Genomic DNA, 17841 nt, shown 5'->3' with positions numbered 1-17841 from the left:
GCTCCAAAAGGTTTCCAATCTTTTATTAGATTCTTTTGTTCGTTTTTCAATATTTAGAATCAGAAATTACGATCTCACATACAGTGCAGACTGCAAATTGTAATCAGACTGGCCTCTGGATGTGTGTCTAAGCTAGTTTCAGAAGATTTGGGAAATTAAAATGTTATAATGCTATGTTTTATTGAGAGCAAAGTGAATAAAAATTTTGTATGTCTATTGAGGATGGAATTAGACTTACGTAAGTTAAGCATCAATCATCATTTAAAAAATTTTAAAATTATATCAAACATGAGTGTTATTTCTTTGTACTCCCTTTTGTTTTTGACTTTTGAAATACCTTCACCAAAGATATAAACTACAACTTCAAAATTCCAGGGAAAATGTTCCCAGTACTGTAGGGCGGTAAGCCAACAAAAATAAGAGACTTTAGAAACCATATAAAATTGTTCAGAGGAAATTCGGTATATAGCTTCTATAAAATAAAATAAATAAAAAATGTAAAATAATTGGAGTTTTCTCATCTTCAAATTAAGATACACTAAAATCTTTTAAAAAAAATTCACAAGTTAATTTTAACTTGACAAAAAAAGTTTACATAATTTTATCTAGAGTATTTTCTTCTCTTATAAATACTAAAACACATTTATCTAAAATAAGACCTGGGTGCTACAGAGTTAGTGAAAGAAAGAGTTGACAGTCACAGCCATAATGCTCCCAAGGCAAGTAATTTTCAAGCTAAGTTATATTATATACATACCACCAACATCATGCAGGGATAGGTACTATAACATTCTGAGTCATTGTCCTCCGTGGAACTCAAACATGGTATGCTCATTGTATAAGTCATAGAAAATTTAGAACCTTAGAAACTAATAACTTTTTATTCCCTGATTCCAAGTTTAAATCCTAATTACATCAGCCAACACACATGTAATATTGACTGGGTAGCATGCATGTAAGTGAGCAGCACGTATGATGAATCAATGATTATTGATTGAGTAGCATAAAGACAGAGCAGGCAAGGGCATAAAAAATACTTCAAACAATATGCTTAATAGCCCTCTTTTAAGGCTGTAAGAAGTATATCATATCAAGGCCTTGTATAAAATTATAGTTCTAATTTGCAGAACAGTTTGGCATTTTCTACATCTCAAAAAATCCTTCTATTGACTGCTGCTTGCAGCATTTTCTTTCCTCAAAATTCGCAATTGTTCCTTTAACTTTTTGCTCTCTTCAAAATTAGCCTTCCGCTTCAAAGCTTTCTAGGAGAACAAAACAGATAGATCCTTAACAAACAACAACAAACAAAAAAAAGACGAAAGAAATGAAAAAGGCTACCTCTTCTCTGAAACAGCGATCCAATTTTATTTTCAAATCAGTACATTCGCCAAAGAATTTGGCAATTGGATGTTCTACATGACACTTTTGAAACTGCTCAATAATCTGCATAAACGCATAGTCTAAATTAAAGTTATACTGCTTCACGTTTGCAAGACCAATTACAGTGAAATTCAGGAATCAAATGAAAAATTTGCCCTTATTTTCTATTTTTACTTTATTTCCGGTATTCTAAAACTTATACAAGGAAAAGTAAAAATAGAAACCAATAAAAACTCTCTTCACTGTACCTGTTTGCCATACAAACTTCTGAAGATAATTAATAAAGTAGAAACAAAATCTCAAACTAATAGCTTAGTAAAATCTGAATTTCTAAAGTCCACCGAGGACTGCAAAGGAAATGAAAGGAGATTGAAGCTTTTTGAGTATTGTCATCAAAGCTTCATTCCATTCATCCAACATAAAATTCCACATAGCCATTAAAAGTTTACATTGCAAAGGTGATTTACCCAGAGGAATGCTGGATTAAGATCAAATATCCTACAATTAACCATCCCATGCCAAAACTATGAACATCAAATTTATAATAACCAACAAGTTTATCAATAACACAACAAGAATATCTATTTAAGAATAAAATAATAATAGTAAATAGTTTGGTCTATTTTTAAACAGAGTGATCAAACAAACTCACTTCAGCGCACATTGGGTGTTTGTGCAATGTTAAAGGAGGGTGCATCTTCCCACAGTCAAATCTATATGCAACACCTTCTCCTGCGGAGCAACCACCCACTATTATGTTCCCTTCACAGTACCAAACGATAACTATATTCAAAAAATTGAAATCGGGCCCAGAAGAAATCCAACGCAAAAGATCATAATTTTGAAACCTAGTATAGCCGTAGATTACAACATAGGAAGAAATAAAGCGATGAAATCGATCAAAATGAAATCCTACAGGAAAAATATAAAAAACGGAACATCGAAATTATTATTGAAGTCTAGAAAGTGGGAAAAGAACTTACGAATTCAAAATTTGTGATCGAAGACTGAAATGGGGTTTCTAAGCTCAGGGCGGTGAAGATTCTGGAATAACCAGGAGGAGAAGACACAGCTCATGAATGTTTTTTTTTTTTTTTCATATGTTGTAATTTTATAAATAATAAAAATATCAAAAAATTGGACTTAGCCTAAACATTTTTTTTTTTCTATTGATCATGGTACGCATTACAAATGGGCTTTTTTTGTGTTTCGGCACCCCTTTCTGTTGATCATGAAAAATCCTTAAAAAAAAAAAAACTCTTACACTTATTTTAGATTTCACCTTTAAAAGACTTGAAAAATTATAAATTGCAAAACTTTAGTTAAAGAAAAATACATTATTTACATTAAATAATTTTTATTTAAGAAGTTTTTTTTAAAATGCATATATTATTTGTACTTGAAAAGTTAAGAAACAATTTATCACTTAAAGATGCTAATAAACAATAAATATTAAAAAAACTAAAATCTTTATATGAGAATAAAAAAAAAGAGAGAGAAAACATTGAAGATAAAAGCAAAATCTAAAAGAGTATTAGGAATGATAAAAACAAAATATCACTTAAATAGACAATTTATTATATAGCTGCTATGATTTGAATCATACAACAAATAGTTTATAAAGTGAATTATTAATATTTTGATTTAAGATTGATTTCACTATAAGTCAAAAATATATAAGTGTTCAAAGGCTAAGAGTACCTTATTATTTATAATTTATAACAAGATTTATTATTAATAAAAAGTAAGATTGTTGGTTGAATAATAACCTTATAACTACTTTATTATTTATAATAAAATTTATTATTTAAATTTATACCTAAAGAGAGTTTTATTTTCCTTTTTTTCAATTTTATTCTTTAAAAAAATTAAAATAAAAATAATTATGTATCAATTTTTATATTTTAAATGCAATTTATTTAAATTTAATCGTTTTTCTATTTGACTAATTTTAAATGTAATATCTCTTCAATTATAAAATCATCTATAAAGTGAACAGATCCCTTTTCCACTAGTTCTTAGAAGATGAATATGTTAAGATGAATAATTTTCTTTTTGTAACCTTTTTCACCAAACTGTCTTGCCTAGCGTGTTTTGCAATGTATGAGAGGGTAAAATTCTGGAATGTTCTCTCTGCAAGGCAGTTGTTTCTTCTCTCCGCACCCGTAAATTCAAAAGCTACATTCCCGTGTATCCGCTTTTTCGTCATTGATCAATGAGTTTCTGTATCAGTGAGTGATAATCTGATTGAATGTTTTTAGAAACCAAGTGATGGAAACGAGTGAGAGCTTTTCGAGATTGATATTATCTTGGTCTCTTGAGGATATACTCAACAATGATCTTTACATAGACAAGGTCAGGTTACTCATGCCCTAGCTTTATTAAATGGTCATTCGTTTCTCAGTGACGTTTTTTTTTTTTTTTTTCTGAACTCACCATTGCTAGTTTTAGGTTAAATTACGCTTTAATTCTCACTTTAAAACTTTGAGTTTTCCTCCCATGGAATTTTTCAGTGTAGCTACTGTCCAGTTAGGCTAGTAGGCTTTAAGCAACTTGCTGTCTGTCGTATAAGTTGAGTTTGGTCTGGTATTTACATTGTTCCTTAGTGTTGGTGTAGTAATTCAAGTTTCCTCTTTACACCGTTTCTTAGTGTAGGTGTTATTCAATTTGTTTGACGACATAAGTGGACTGTCTGATTCTGGATAGTTTGATTTGAGCCCTATAGTGATTTCTAGAGGGGAATATGTGTCACATATCCATATCCAGTACTCTAACATTTGCCAGGACTTATTGATGAAGTATGTAATATACGAAGTACTAAGACTTTTATGATGATGATAGGTTATAGTTTTTCTTACCATGTCTGAGAAATGTGTTTTTACCATGCATTCTCGCAATTGCTACTATATATACTTTATGTTCTAAGAATTTTTATAAATTTTAGATATGCAAGTGTCACATATAGTAACCTGGCAATTTAAAAATAAACATATCATATCACTTTATCGGATAATATTTGATACACATATTGTATCCATGCATCATACATCTATAAGTAGGTCTGATCACCTTGATCACGCATACAAGGGCTTTCCGAGTTTTCTTTAGTTCTTAAAATGCTAGAGAATTCTTCATTGAGTATGTTTGATGTGAAAAAAATTATAGTTTTTCCTTTTTTTCTATATTGATTTTTTTATGGAGTAATGAGTTATGTTATGTGTAAATGAAAATAATTCTTACAGGCTGCATGTAGTTATGTGTTAGTACTGAGGATTTACATCTTTCTAATATGTTGATAAATTCCTGATTGTGTAGTCAATATTCATTGCATACTAGAAGCTCCTTACCTTTTTTGCATATAATTATATTCTAAAGCTGTTATGTTTGTACGTTTTAATAGGTGAAGCAAATTCCAAAGACATTCTTGTCCGTAGCTCACTATTTGAAATCATTTACTTTTCCACTTATTGAGGAAACTCGTACAGATTTATGCTCAAGCATGAAGATGTTGTCAGAGGCTCCAGTGTATGAAATAACCGACATTGCTTTTTCTGAAAATTATAAACCTCCTCATGATTTGTTATACCAGATAGAAATGAAAGCAGTGGTAGATAGTGATAGAAAAGGGGATATATGTGAGCCTGAGATTGGACAACTTTTTACTTTGACCAATACAAGGCTAAAATGCATAGATGATTTGAACAAGCGTGGAAATTCCTATCTTCTTGGTTTAATTAGGAAGGTTAGAAAGAAAAAAGACGAGGAAGATGTTTATGAGGTTCAAATACTAGCTTCAAAGCCCATTAAATTGGAAATGTACTGGCAGGAGGATGGCACATATGTATATGGCATATATGGTTTTGCTGCCTATCTTATTAATATAACAACAAATATGCGTATATGGAATGCACTAAACTCAGATCCAGAGGGTCCAGATATCCATGTGATCAAACAACTGCTCCAACCCGATCCTGCTGTAAGAGCAATGGTTTATTCTCTGCCTTTTATCATAGATATATGTGCCTTGCAATGTCTAGTTCATGGTATAATTGTACAACTGGTTAACAGATGAAGCTAGATCTTTTTTATAATACCCTCTGATTTCGTTCCACTACCTTGTCAAGATAACCTTATTGATTGGATAGATGATTAAGTACTTTAAATGTTGCATCTTTTGACAGGTTGGGGGAAATTGTGCTCAATGTTTCTCTAGTGAAAGGTACACTATTGATGTGTCAAATATTGGTGCTGTTATTCGATCGTTTGATTTGAACAAAGCTCAAGAAGAGGGAGTTTTAAGTTGTTTAGCTGCAAGGGCGTGCTCTCACAAAAATACTGTGAAATTGATTTGGGGCCCTCCAGGGACTGGGAAAACAAAAACAGTTGGCTCATTACTATTTGCCCTCCTCAAGAGGAAATGCAGAACACTTACTTGTGCCCCAACTAATGTGGCTGTGCTGGAAGTGATTTCCAGGTTTCTTAGGCTAGTGATGGACTCCATTGATTATCACACTTATGGTCTTGGAGACATAGTGTTATTTGGCAATCGAAAGCGGATGGGTGTTGATGATCGAGATGATCTTCTTGATATATTTCTTGATTACCGTGTAAATATTCTTGCCAGGTGCTTTGCACCCTTGTCTGGTTGGAAACATCATTTAGAACTGGTAATTCGGTTACTTGAAATCCCTGAAGAGCAGTATCATGAATATTTAAAGTGTGAGGAAAAGAGGGATTATGTGATCAATGATGATGTCTGCTTGAAAGAAGAGAATGATGTAATTGCAAGTCAACAAACAAATCCAGAGAAAATAAATATGTCCCAGGACCCCAAGATTTGGAAGCAAAATGAGTGGATGAAAATAATTAATAGAACTTTAAGAGAAAACAGATTGTCTTTTAAAGAGGCAAACAAAAGCAAATATGATAAGCAGGAGATGAAGGATATTCTTTTCCATGAGAACAAAGTAGAAACTTTGACATTTCGTGATTTTTTCACAAAAAAATTGAATTACATTAGGAGGCGGATGAGGACATTTGCAGTGGATATGTGTACTCATTTGCCAACTTCTTTTATTTCATTAAGAGTGGTCAAGAGTTTATTTGAATGTCTTGATTGGCTTAAAGTCCTTGTAGAAGTGTTATCAAACAATTCCATTACTGATCACGAATTTAAAGATGCCATTTCTATATCTACTGTTGATCAAAGTATAGCTAGTTGCTGTACTTGGCAGTCTAAGTTGTGTATAACCAGGAAAGAATGCCTTAAAATGTTGAGATCTCTTCTAAATATCTTAGTTCTTCCTGATTTTAGTGATGAATATTCAATCAAAAACTTTTGTCTCAGAAGATCTCGCATGCTTTTTTGTACTGCTGCGAGTTCTGCTAGATTGCATGCAGTAGAACACTGTAGACTAGAAATGTTAGTTATCGATGAAGCTGCTCAACTCAAAGAATGTGAGTCAAATATACCTTTACAACTTCCTGGTATTCGTCATGTTGTACTTATTGGAGACGAGAAACAGTTGCCTGCCCTTGTCAAAAGTGAGGTGTGTTCCAGTCTTGTTAATTCCTGTTTTCCTGACTGTGCAAACATGTTTATGTTATGTCTCAATTTTTTAGCTCTGTTATGAAATTAATGGACAAAAATTTCAACATATAGAAATGTTTATGAATATACAGATTTCCGGCAAGGCAGGGTTCGGAAGAAGTTTGTTTGAAAGGCTGGTCCTCTTGGGTCATGAAAAACACCTTCTCAATATTCAGTATAGAATGCATCCATCCATTAGCTTGTTTCCAAATATGGAATTCTATGACAAACAGATTTTGGATTCTCCAAGGGTCAAAGAAAGAAGCTATGAGAAGCATTTTATATGTGGTGATATGTTTAAGCTCTACTCTTTCATAAATGTTGCTTATGGACAAGATGAATTAGATGAAGGGAATAGCCGAAAAAATAGGGTGGAAGTAGCTGTGGTATCTGAGATTGTTTTTGAACTCTACAAAGGTAATTTTATTATGTGATCTATACGAGTAAAAGTAACCAACTGAACTCTAAATGTTTGTGATAAGTTCTTCATCATGTAATTTATGAATGGTAACTTTTATTGTAATGTTTGGATTTTAATTATCATCTATTGACTCTTTACAGAATCAGTTTCTAGAACACGGACTGTTAGTGTTGGTGTTATATCTCCATATAAGGCTCAGGTTATTGCCATACAAGATGCTATTGGAAAAAGGATTGGTGGTGATGTTGATCATAACTTTTCCGTGAAGGTTTGCACTGTTGATGGTTTCCAAGGTGGTGAAGAGGATGTGATAATAATATCCACTGTAAGATATAATAATATGGGATTTGTGGGTTTTATTTCTAATCTTCAAAGAACTAATGTTGCTTTAACAAGAGCAAGGTATGATATGTTCCCATTTATTATACATGCTATTTGTTCTACATCTGTTGTAATCATGAATGTGCTGTTCCTTATCTATACAGGTATTGTCTTTGGATAGTAGGTAATGGGGAAACTTTGATGAATAGTGGCTCTATTTGGGAGAGAATAGTCCTTGATGCTAGGTCCCGAGGGTGTTATCATAATGCTGACGAGGATGATAGATTATCTCATGCTATTACAAATTCCATTATTGATCTTGGTCAAGTTGGTGATCTATTGCATTTGAGTTCTCCACTCTTCAGGAAAGCAAGGTGGAAGGTACGGAACTTAGAATTGTTCTCGAGACTCTGCTTTTATTTAATACTGAAAAAGACATAAGAATTTAAGTTAAACTCTCAAAGCATACATAACAAGAGACAGAGAACATTTCCAACTAAAACAAAAAGTTTCTCACATCATAAATGCATACCAGATCGATTGTTGTCCTAAAGTTCAAATTCACACTCCTTAGCAGATGATGGTATTCATGAATTATAGTTCTTTAATCCCCCTATGACTGTCGCAGCAGATTAAAGTCTTCTGACAATTCTTAAACTGCTTTACCTTTTTCATGAACTCCCTTGACTTTATTATAGGTTTGCTTCAATCAAAGTTTTCTAATCTCTATGGCAAGAATTAAGAGCTCTGAGATTTGCCAGAAAATATGCTCCCTGCTGAGGCAACTTTCAAGTGGTTGGCGTCAGCCTAAACGGGAAATAAATCTTGGAGTTGTGGATGATATTTCTTCCCAACTATTGGAGCTGTACAAGGTCAATGAGTCACTTTATCTTGTTTGGACCATCGATATTATAAAGGACAACTCAAATTATGTTCAAGTTTTGAAGATTTGGGATGTTTTGCCATTGTCTGAGGTAACCAATTTGGCAAAGAATATTGACATTTCATACAGGAGTTATTCCGCTGATATTCTTAGATGCTGCAAAACCAGATGTTATGATGGGTATAACTCCTATACTCTGATTAGCTTCACATGGTTAAAAATAGTGGAAATTTTATTTCAAATAGAATCATTAACATATTGGTTACTGCAGGAAATTTGACATTCCAGGGACATGGCTTGCTAGTTCGAATCATCTGACAAATAATAATCTTCCAGATCCTATGCAAGTTCTATGCAACCAATTTTCTTCACTCGGATTGAGGAACATAAATTAGAATCAACAGTATATTACTCTCACCTCGAGTTTTATTTGCTACTTACCCTCACCTTTCTTTTGAAAAAATATATAAAAAATATCAAAAAGAGGTTTGTTATTCAATGCACATTTTTTAAGGTGTTTAAACAGAGAGGAGGTTAGTGTGGTGCAAGTAAAATACAAAAGGGGTCAGAGTAATATACTCAATTTCAACCAGTTAGAAGTTATGGGTAAGTTTTTCTTTTTTTGCTTTATTGGGATTTCATTGTCAGGCCATGCCTTATTTTAGATTGTTGTGGTAGTTCTCTAAATTCTAAAGTAATCCAAATAAGATATTAATCTTTGTTTCTCACTTCGTATGTCCACCTTTAAAATTATTTAAGAAATAAGCACCATCAAGGTCTCTCTACACTTTTTGAAAGTAAGGACACTTTTGTTTCTGATATTTCCAATGTGGTTTCTTTGTGAGATTTCAAGTTGTTTATTTCATTTTTTTTTTATTGATGAGGCAGAGATGATGGTTCTTTCTTTCTTTCTTTTTTTCTTGTTTTTCAGAAATATTAGATTTTGGAATCCTATATCAAAGCTGCTTTGGTTTGGAGAGCAATAGTGAATTTTTTGGGAAAGTATCTGCTTCAACAGCGAGGTCAATAGCAATCGCGTATATATACATATAGAAGAGAATACTCTGTGCATACAGTCATGGGTTATGTACAAAATAATCCCTCTTTTGGGTTTGCTTTGGCTATATTTCTGACATGATAAGGACGAAGTATGGTTTGCGAATCAAGACAAGTTATATTCTTCTACAGGAATTTAACTCTTCTGGAGTAAGCTTTCACTTTAGAGAGAAAAGTGAAAAATCTTAATAATCATCGATGAAAAAGATCAACAGTTCATATTACTCGAAACATGGTACAACAAGCCATACATTTGTCAAAATCTTGTCTTTTGTCATTAATGATTGAGATGTTTCCCATTTCCTTTGTGTAGCGAACAAAAGAGTAAATTCCTTTCCGAAACATGAATATTTGAGTAGTCTGATTGTATATGTAAATCAGCCATTAGAATGGTGTGAGGGATGTCCTTTTTGTTACATTACACATTGAATGTTTCTGATGTATAGTTTCTTTGTGATTTATGTTTTTGTTGTTGATTTTTCTGTTTTTAATGCACTTGCACTTATAAAATGAACATGAACCAACAAAAGTGAGTGTAAGAAAGTTTTAGATGGTTAATTAGATTTTTACTAAGGTGGTTGTTAATTGTGAGGATTTAAGATGTCTATCTCTGCCAATGCTCTTCCAACTTTGAGATTGTATAGTTCAATGGTTTGTATTTGTAAAAAGAAAAGCTTTTGATTTGATGGAAAAAAAAATAAAATCGGTCGTATATGTTTTTCAGTCTTGGGCTATTTCTGTTAGTCAATTTATTGTTTACGTGTGTCAGTTAATTTACGTGTGTCAGTTAATAAAGCTCTAGTATTAAAGAGCTGTTAGATTGTCCTATTATTTAGGAGATAGTTAAGATTTTTACTCCGCTTTAATAGTCATTAAGATAGTGGCTCGGTTGCAGTTTTACTTTTCCTGTTATGTAAGGCTTATATAAGCCAATTCCTCTGTATTAATAAATGACATTCTCTCACAGAGCACATTTAGAGTCATTTTAATCTTGAGATTCAACATTTGGTATCAGAGCTCTGCAAGGGGCCTGGTACGTTGAGAGAACAGTGAGTGAAATATACAGTGAGTGAAAAATATTGTGAGTGCAAAGGATGTCTACGTCAGAGAAGTTTGTTCAGCCGGCTATTCCTAGGTTCGATGGCCATTATGACTTCTGGTCTATGACGATGGAAAATTTTCTACNAAGCAAGGAGTTATGGCACCTNGTAGAAGAAGGCATACCTGTAGTTGAAACCACACCCTGGGGAGAAGCACACAGGAAGAAGGTGGAAGATGCCAAACTACAAGACTTGAAGGTGAAAAACTACCTATTTCAAGCCATTGACAGGGAGATTCTGGAAACTATTCTGGATAAGAGCACCTCAAAGGCCATATGGNAGTCCATGCAACAAAAATATCAAGGATCTACTAAAGTGAAGAGAGCCCAACTTCAAGCGTTACGACGAGAGTTTGAATTGCTAACCATGAAAGAAGGCGAAAAGATTGATAGCTACTTAGCAAGGACTCTAAGTGTAGTCAACAAAATGAAATCAAATGGTGAAACCATGGAACAAAGCNCANTGGTCAGCAAGATTCTCAGATCACTGACGTCTAAATTCAATTATGNTGTATGTTCCATAGAAGAATCCAACGACTTGAGCACTTTGAGCATTGATGAACTTCACGGTAGCTTAATTGTTCATGAGCAAAGGATGCAAGGTTTTCAGACAGATGAGCAGGTATTGAAAGTCACNAATAATGATCGATATGACANAGATCATGACAGCAGATTCGGTAGAGGCAGAGGTGGTCGAGGTCGCGGAAGAGGAAGAGGGAGATATCATATCAACAAAGCACTTATTGAATGCTTTAAGTGCCACAACTTGGGTCACTTCCAATACGAGTGTCCAGAGCTAGAGAAGAAAGCCAACTTTGCACTTGAGGAGGCAGAAGAAGAGGTTCTGTTAGTGGCGTATGAAGAGTCACCACAAACTGTACAAGAAGAGGATTGGTTTCTGGACTCGGGGTGCAGTAATCATATGACTGGAAACAAACATTGGTTTGNAGACATAGAAGAAGGATTTAACAAAACTGTTAAATTAGGAAATGACACCACAATGGCCGTGGTTGCAAAAGGAAACATTCGAATACAAATTGATGGCATCTCCCATGTAATATCAGACGTCTATCTTGTTCCTGAGCTTAAGACAAATCTTCTAAGCCTAGGGCAACTTCAAGAGAAGGGTTTAGCCATTCTAATTCAAAATGGCACGTGCAAGATATTCCACCCAGATAAAGGCTTAATTTTGCACACTAACATGAAAGGAAATAGGATGTTCTATGTAACAGCATCACTACACCCCATGTGCTTCCAAGCTAATGAAGATATTGAAAAGGAAACTCAACTAAGGCATAGTCGCTTCGGGCACCTTAATTTTAAAGGGTTAAGCATTCTTGCAAGCAAACAAATGGTGCTTGGACTCCCCTCTCTGAAGTTCGCCAAAACGATTTGCACTACTTGCCTTGTTGGTAAACAACAGCGAGATTCCATATCAAAGCAAAGCAAGTGGAGGGCCTCAAGGAAGCTTCAGTTAATCCATGCAGACATTTGCGGTCCCATCACACCGCCCTCACACAGTAATAAAAGGTATATTCTAACCTTCATTGATGATTACTCACAAAAAGTTTGGGTTTATTTTCTGCACGAAAAGTCCGAAAGTTTTAATGTCTTCAAAAGCTTCAAGATTGGGGTTGAAAAGGAAGTGGGTACCTTCATTTCGTGCTTAAGAACAGATAGAGGTGGTGAATTCACCTCTAAGGAGTTTGCTGAATTCTGCACTGATCAAGGTATCTCCAGGCAATTGACGGCTGCCTACACTCCCCAACAGAACGGAGTCGCCGAACGCAAAAATCGAACCATCATGAACGCTGTACGAGCAGTGTTACACGAGAAGCAGGTTCCAAAATCTTTCTGGCCCGAGGCAGTTCGGTGGTGTGTACATGTTCAAAACAGAAGTCCAACTTCTGCAATAGAGGAGCATACTCCAGAAGAAGTCTGGAGCGGCATAAAGCCATGGGTTGACTACTTTCGAATATTTGGCTGTGTAGCACACACTCATATTCCAGATCAGAAAAGAAGTAAGCTAGACAACAAAAGCCAAAAATGTATCTTCCTGGGTGTAAGTGATGAGTCCAAAGCCTACAGACTATATGACCCCATCTCAAAGAAAGTCATTGTGAGTAGAAATGTAGTATTTGAAGAAGAGAAAAGCTGGAATTGGCACGAACATGTAGAAAAAGATAACGCAAAGATCCTTGATTGGGAAGACAAGGAAAGCGAGGTAGAACAAGAAGACACAGAACCCGAGGCAGAACAAGAAGATGCAGACNGTGTACAACATGAAACANCAGATAATCAAGTTGAAGGNAGGGCAACAAGGACAAGTGAAAGAAGCACAACAAGATTACGGAAACAACCTGCATGGATGGCTGATTTTGAAACCAATCTATCAGCAGAAACCGAAGAAGAAAACTTCATGGCAATGATAGCAACTGATGCTGATGATCCACATTCCTTTGAAGAAGCATGTAAAACAAAGCGGTGGAGGGAGGCAATGGATACGGAAATGGCAACAATTGAAAGGAACAACACTTAGGAGCTTGTTGATCTTCCAAAAGGTGTTACACCAATTGGAGTTAAATGGATTTTTAAGACGAAATTCAACGAAAGTGGCAATATTGAAAAACATAAGGCCAGATTAGTGGCCAAAGGTTATGCCCAAAAATATGGAATAGATTACACAGAGGTATTTGCACCGGTAGCTAGACTTGATACTGTGAGAGTATTATTAGCTTTGGCAGCTCAAAGTGCATGGGAAGTGTTTCAACTGGACATAAAAAGCGCATTCTTACACGGTGACCTTCAAGAAGAAGTATTTATCCAACAGCCTGCAGGTTTCATCAAGAAAGGAAAAGAAGATCAAGTATACAGATTAAAGAAAGCATTATATGGGCTTAAACAAGCACCAAGAGCATGGTATAGCAAAATTGAAGCCTATTTTGCAAAGGAACAGTTTGAAAGATGCTCCAATGAACACACGTTATTTACCAAAAAGGATAATGGTAATATTTTAATAGTTAGCCTTTATGTTGATGATTTAATCTTTACTGGGAATAGTAGGAATATGTGTGAGGAATTCAAAAGTTCAATGATGTTGGAATTTGACATGACTGATTTGGGAAAAATGAGATACTTTCTCGGAGTAGAAGTCATCCAAAGTAATGCTGGGATTTTTATTTGTCAAAAAAGATATGCCCGTGAGGTTCTAGCCAAATTCAACATGGCAGATAGTAATCCTGTAAGGAATCCCATTGTTCCAGGTAGCATGCTTTCAAAGGATGAAAATGGTGTTGCAGTAGATGCAACTAAATTCAGACAAGTAATTGGAAGTCTCATGTACTTGACAGTAACTCGACCAGATTTGATGTTTGGAGTAAATCTGATAAGCAGGTTCATGGCTAACCTAAAAGAGTCACATTGGGTAGCAACCAAAAGGCTCTTAAGGTATCTTAAGGAAACCACCGAGCATGGCTTATTTTATAAAAAGGAAGGTAAAAGTGGTCTCATAGCATACACTGACAGTGATTATGCAGGAGATTTAGATGATAGAAGAAGCACATCTGGCTCAGTATTCATAATTGGGTCTGCAGCTGTCTCATGGGCTTCAAAAAAGCAACCTGTTGTAAGTTTGTCCACTACGGAGGCCGAATATATTGCTGCAGCTCTCTGTGCATGTCAATGTATCTGGCTCAGAAGAATCTTAGAACACCTAGGTTCGAAAGAAAAGAAGGATACCAAAATATTATGTGACAACAGCTCTACTATCCAACTGTCAAAACATCCTGTTTTCCATGGAAGAAGCAAACATATTGAAGTAAGATTCCACTTTCTCAGAGACTTGGTGAATGATCAAGTAGTCAGCCTAGTATACTGCAGTTCAAATGAACAGGTAGTAGACATTATGACCAAACCTCTAAAACTTGATCAATTTGAAAGGATTCGAAGCATGCTTGGAGTTGTGAAAGCCACTGAAGTAAGCTAAATGCANCAGACGAGGCATGTAGCTTAGGGAGGGAATGTTAGTCAATTTATTGTTTACGTGTGTCAGTTAATTTACGTGTGTCAGTTAATAAAGCTCTAGTATTAAAGAGCTGTTAGATTGTCCTATTATCTAGGAGATAGTTAAGATTTTTACTCCGCTTTAATAGCCATTAAGATAGTGGCTCTGTTGCAGTTTTACTTTTTCTGTTATGTAGGGCTTATATAAGCCAACTCCTCTGCATTAATAAATGACATTCTCTCACAGAGCACATTTAGAGTCATTTTAATCTTGAGATTCAACAATTTCATCCTCCACTTTTATGATTTCTGCATGCATTTTCTAATGGGTGGTAGGAAGGTGTAAAATGTAAATTTTAGAATTCAAATCAGACAATTAAAAATTGTTTTAAATTATCCTATCCGAAATATATTTTCACATTTTATAACTTAAATTTCAAATTATAATTTAGAATATATTTTTAAACTCTAAAAATTGAGTTATGTATTTTAAAAATGTGTTTTATATTGTATAATCTTTAATATATTTTTGAAGTATACAATCTAGAAATATATTCAAAACTTTAAATCCCATGTTCTAAAATATGTTTTTAAGGTGAAATTATTTTTTGAAATTTTAAATTATACAATTGAAAATATTTTCCAATAATGGATGGTTTGAGTTTTTGTTATAGGATTAGATATATTATTTATATTTTGTTTATCTTTTATTTTTAGTTAATTTATTATTATTATTTATTTATATTTTGGGTTAAGTTTGTATTTTTCTATTATAAGTAGAGAATTTTACGTGTATATTCAATACATATAAGAAAGATTAGTCTCATACATACTTTTTATTATATTTAACATGATATTTATAATCTAAGGTTCTTTGGAAAATGTTCGTTGTCCCTGTCTACTACAATTGCCACCATTGTTAGAATCGTTGTCGTTGTTGTCATCAATACGAGAACATTAGTTTTAACTGACAACCACAATTTTTCTCGTCCTGGCCAAGCAACCACAACGCCATCGAAGTCCAAACACTCTCATGCACTGATCACGTTTTTGCTATACTTTTTAGTTGTTTGTGACAGCATGTGTGTTGTTGTCTCTGGTACTGACCACCTTCGATGGACTCATCACAACATCCTCTCTTTGGATCTAGCTTGGTTGTGTTAATTGAGCCTCTTTTGGGTTTTAGGTTTTTACTCTATCTTGCTTGTTCATGGCTTCTGACCTCTCTTCGGTCACTAGAACATCTAATTCGTCCATATATACTAACTATGTCAATGTGCATTTATATATTGATAAGTTAGATGGTACTAATTATGCGACTTGGACACTAGATGTTAAACTTTGGCTTAAGAGTCATAGGTATCTTGATATATTACTCATAACGTGATAATTATTGATTCCGCTATACGGTTACTTGCTGGTTGAAAATTGATGCTTAGTTATGCATTGTTCTCAAGGGTACCTTCACTCCTCTTTAAAACAAATTTTTCATTCCTACGAAACATGTTTTGAAATCTGAGAACACGCCAAATTATTATATTATACACCAATGATACTCAACGTCTTTTTGGTGTTTGTCATGATCTTCTCAATGTTGTTGCTCCTCAGCACTAGGACTCTATGGTTGATTATATGGGTAAAATTCATGTTTTTTTTTTTCATGAACTTAATGAATTATTACCTTCTGCCTAAGAAATAGAACAACAATCAAAGTTCTTCATGCTAATGACATTGCACGTTCTTGATGATGAGTATTCTCATATTCGTGATCAAATTTTGGGTTCACCTCTTGTTCCCACTTTGAGTTCTACTTCTTTTGTTATTTTACGTGTACCTAGTACCCATTAATGATACACTTGTTTCCTCAACGTTGGCATCTCAATATCATGATCACAATCATTCTCGCAAATCGAGAAAAGGACATCTCAAGTGTAACCATTGTGGCAAGCTAGGCCATATGACATGTGTTATGCATTATATGGTCGCCTTTTTAGATCTGCTGTTATTGTTCAGACTACTCCTCCCTCACAATCACCTACTAGGGATCCTCCTTCATCTGATATTACCTATGACTCTATTATTTTCAGTAAATTTATCAAATGGTACAAGGATTAACAACCTTCTAGTTTCACTGCATTTGTAGCACACACATGTACATCTTTTCTTGTTATGAGTCCGTCTTCTTCTCTTGGCTCTTGGGTTCTTAACTCAAGAGCCATAAATCACATCACTAGTAACAACTTTATGTTTTCCTCTTTTTCCTCCCCGAATCATTTACTTTCTATTACAATGGCTGATGTATCTAGAGTTTTAACTATGGTGTTTGGACTGATAACAATTTTCCTTTTTTATCCACTGATAATGTTCTTTATGTTCTTGGGTCTCCTTTTAACTTATTATCCATTAGCCATCTAACTCATTCTGTTGATTGTGATATTTCTTTTAACAAAGATTTTGTTTGTTTACAGGGTCAAAGTTCGAGACAGGTGATTGGCATCGAACGTGAGTCTCATGGTCTTTATAATCTTTGCTCCTCTACACATGTTAGCACAACTATGGAGTCCTCATCTCTTATCCATGCTCAGTTGGGTCATCACAGTCTTACTAAATTGTAACAGCTTGTTCCTAGCTTATCCAAGTTGTCCAATTTGGTCTGTGAGTTGTGTCAATTAGATAAACATATTCATAGTTCCTTTCCTTGTAGTGTCTCATAACGTGTTTTGTCTCCTTTTGCTTTAGTCCATTCTGACATTTGGGGACCTAGTTGTGTTAAGTCTAATTTATGTTTTCAATATTTCGTTACTTTTATTGATGATTGCACTTGGTTATTTTTGATGAAAAATCGTTCTGATTTATTGTGTAGTTTTCAAACCTTTTATAATGAAATTAAAACCCAGTTTGGTGTGTCTATTCAAACCACGTGCAATGATAATAGTAGTGAATATCTTTCCCATTCTTTTAAGCAATTTATAGCTTCTCATGGTATTCTCCATTAAACTTCATGTACTTATACACCTTAATAAATGGGGTGACAGAGCATAAAAAAAGACATCTTATTGAAACAACTTTTACTCTTTTAATGCATGGTA

The 17841-nt window shown here is 34.3% G+C and overlaps 2 protein-coding genes across 4 annotated transcripts; one reads left to right on the top strand and one right to left on the bottom strand.

Moving 5' to 3' along the window:
- Positions 1-862: 862 nt before the first annotated feature.
- On the bottom strand, positions 863-2499 carry LOC106775495 (COX assembly mitochondrial protein 2 homolog). 2 transcript variants are annotated; one of them, XM_014662623.2, is made up of 4 exons: positions 2364-2499; positions 2033-2142; positions 1339-1443; positions 863-1262 (listed from the first exon to the last, which is right to left on the bottom strand). In XM_014662623.2, exons 2-4 carry the CDS (start codon positions 2075-2077, stop codon positions 1164-1166), a joined length of 249 nt encoding a protein of 82 aa, XP_014518109.1. In that variant the 5' UTR covers positions 2078-2142; positions 2364-2499; the 3' UTR covers positions 863-1163. The 2 variants fall into 2 exon arrangements, with proteins under 2 accessions (XP_014518109.1, XP_014518110.1); XM_014662624.2 differs by having other exon boundaries at positions 2033-2112; positions 2364-2485.
- A 910-nt stretch (positions 2500-3409) lies between these two features.
- On the top strand, positions 3410-10118 carry LOC106776048. 2 transcript variants are annotated; one of them, XM_014663347.2, is made up of 9 exons: positions 3410-3735; positions 4781-5356; positions 5562-6929; positions 7063-7387; positions 7532-7793; positions 7877-8093; positions 8411-8775; positions 8867-9201; positions 9527-10118. In XM_014663347.2, the coding sequence occupies exons 1-8, from the start codon at positions 3652-3654 to the stop codon at positions 8988-8990; spliced, it is 3321 nt and encodes a 1106-aa protein (XP_014518833.1). In that variant the 5' UTR covers positions 3410-3651; the 3' UTR covers positions 8991-9201; positions 9527-10118. The 2 variants fall into 2 exon arrangements, with proteins under 2 accessions (XP_014518833.1, XP_022642291.1); XM_022786570.1 differs by lacking the exon at positions 9527-10118 and having other exon boundaries at positions 8411-8686; positions 8867-8993.
- Positions 10119-17841: the final 7723 nt, after the last annotated feature.

Source organism: Vigna radiata, chromosome 10 (assembly GCF_000741045.1).
Source record: "Vigna radiata var. radiata cultivar VC1973A chromosome 10, Vradiata_ver6, whole genome shotgun sequence".
Lineage (NCBI taxonomy): Eukaryota > Viridiplantae > Streptophyta > Magnoliopsida > Fabales > Fabaceae > Vigna > Vigna radiata.
The sequence above is the reverse complement of the archived record's forward strand: the minus strand, read 5'-3'. Positions and strand labels throughout refer to the sequence as shown.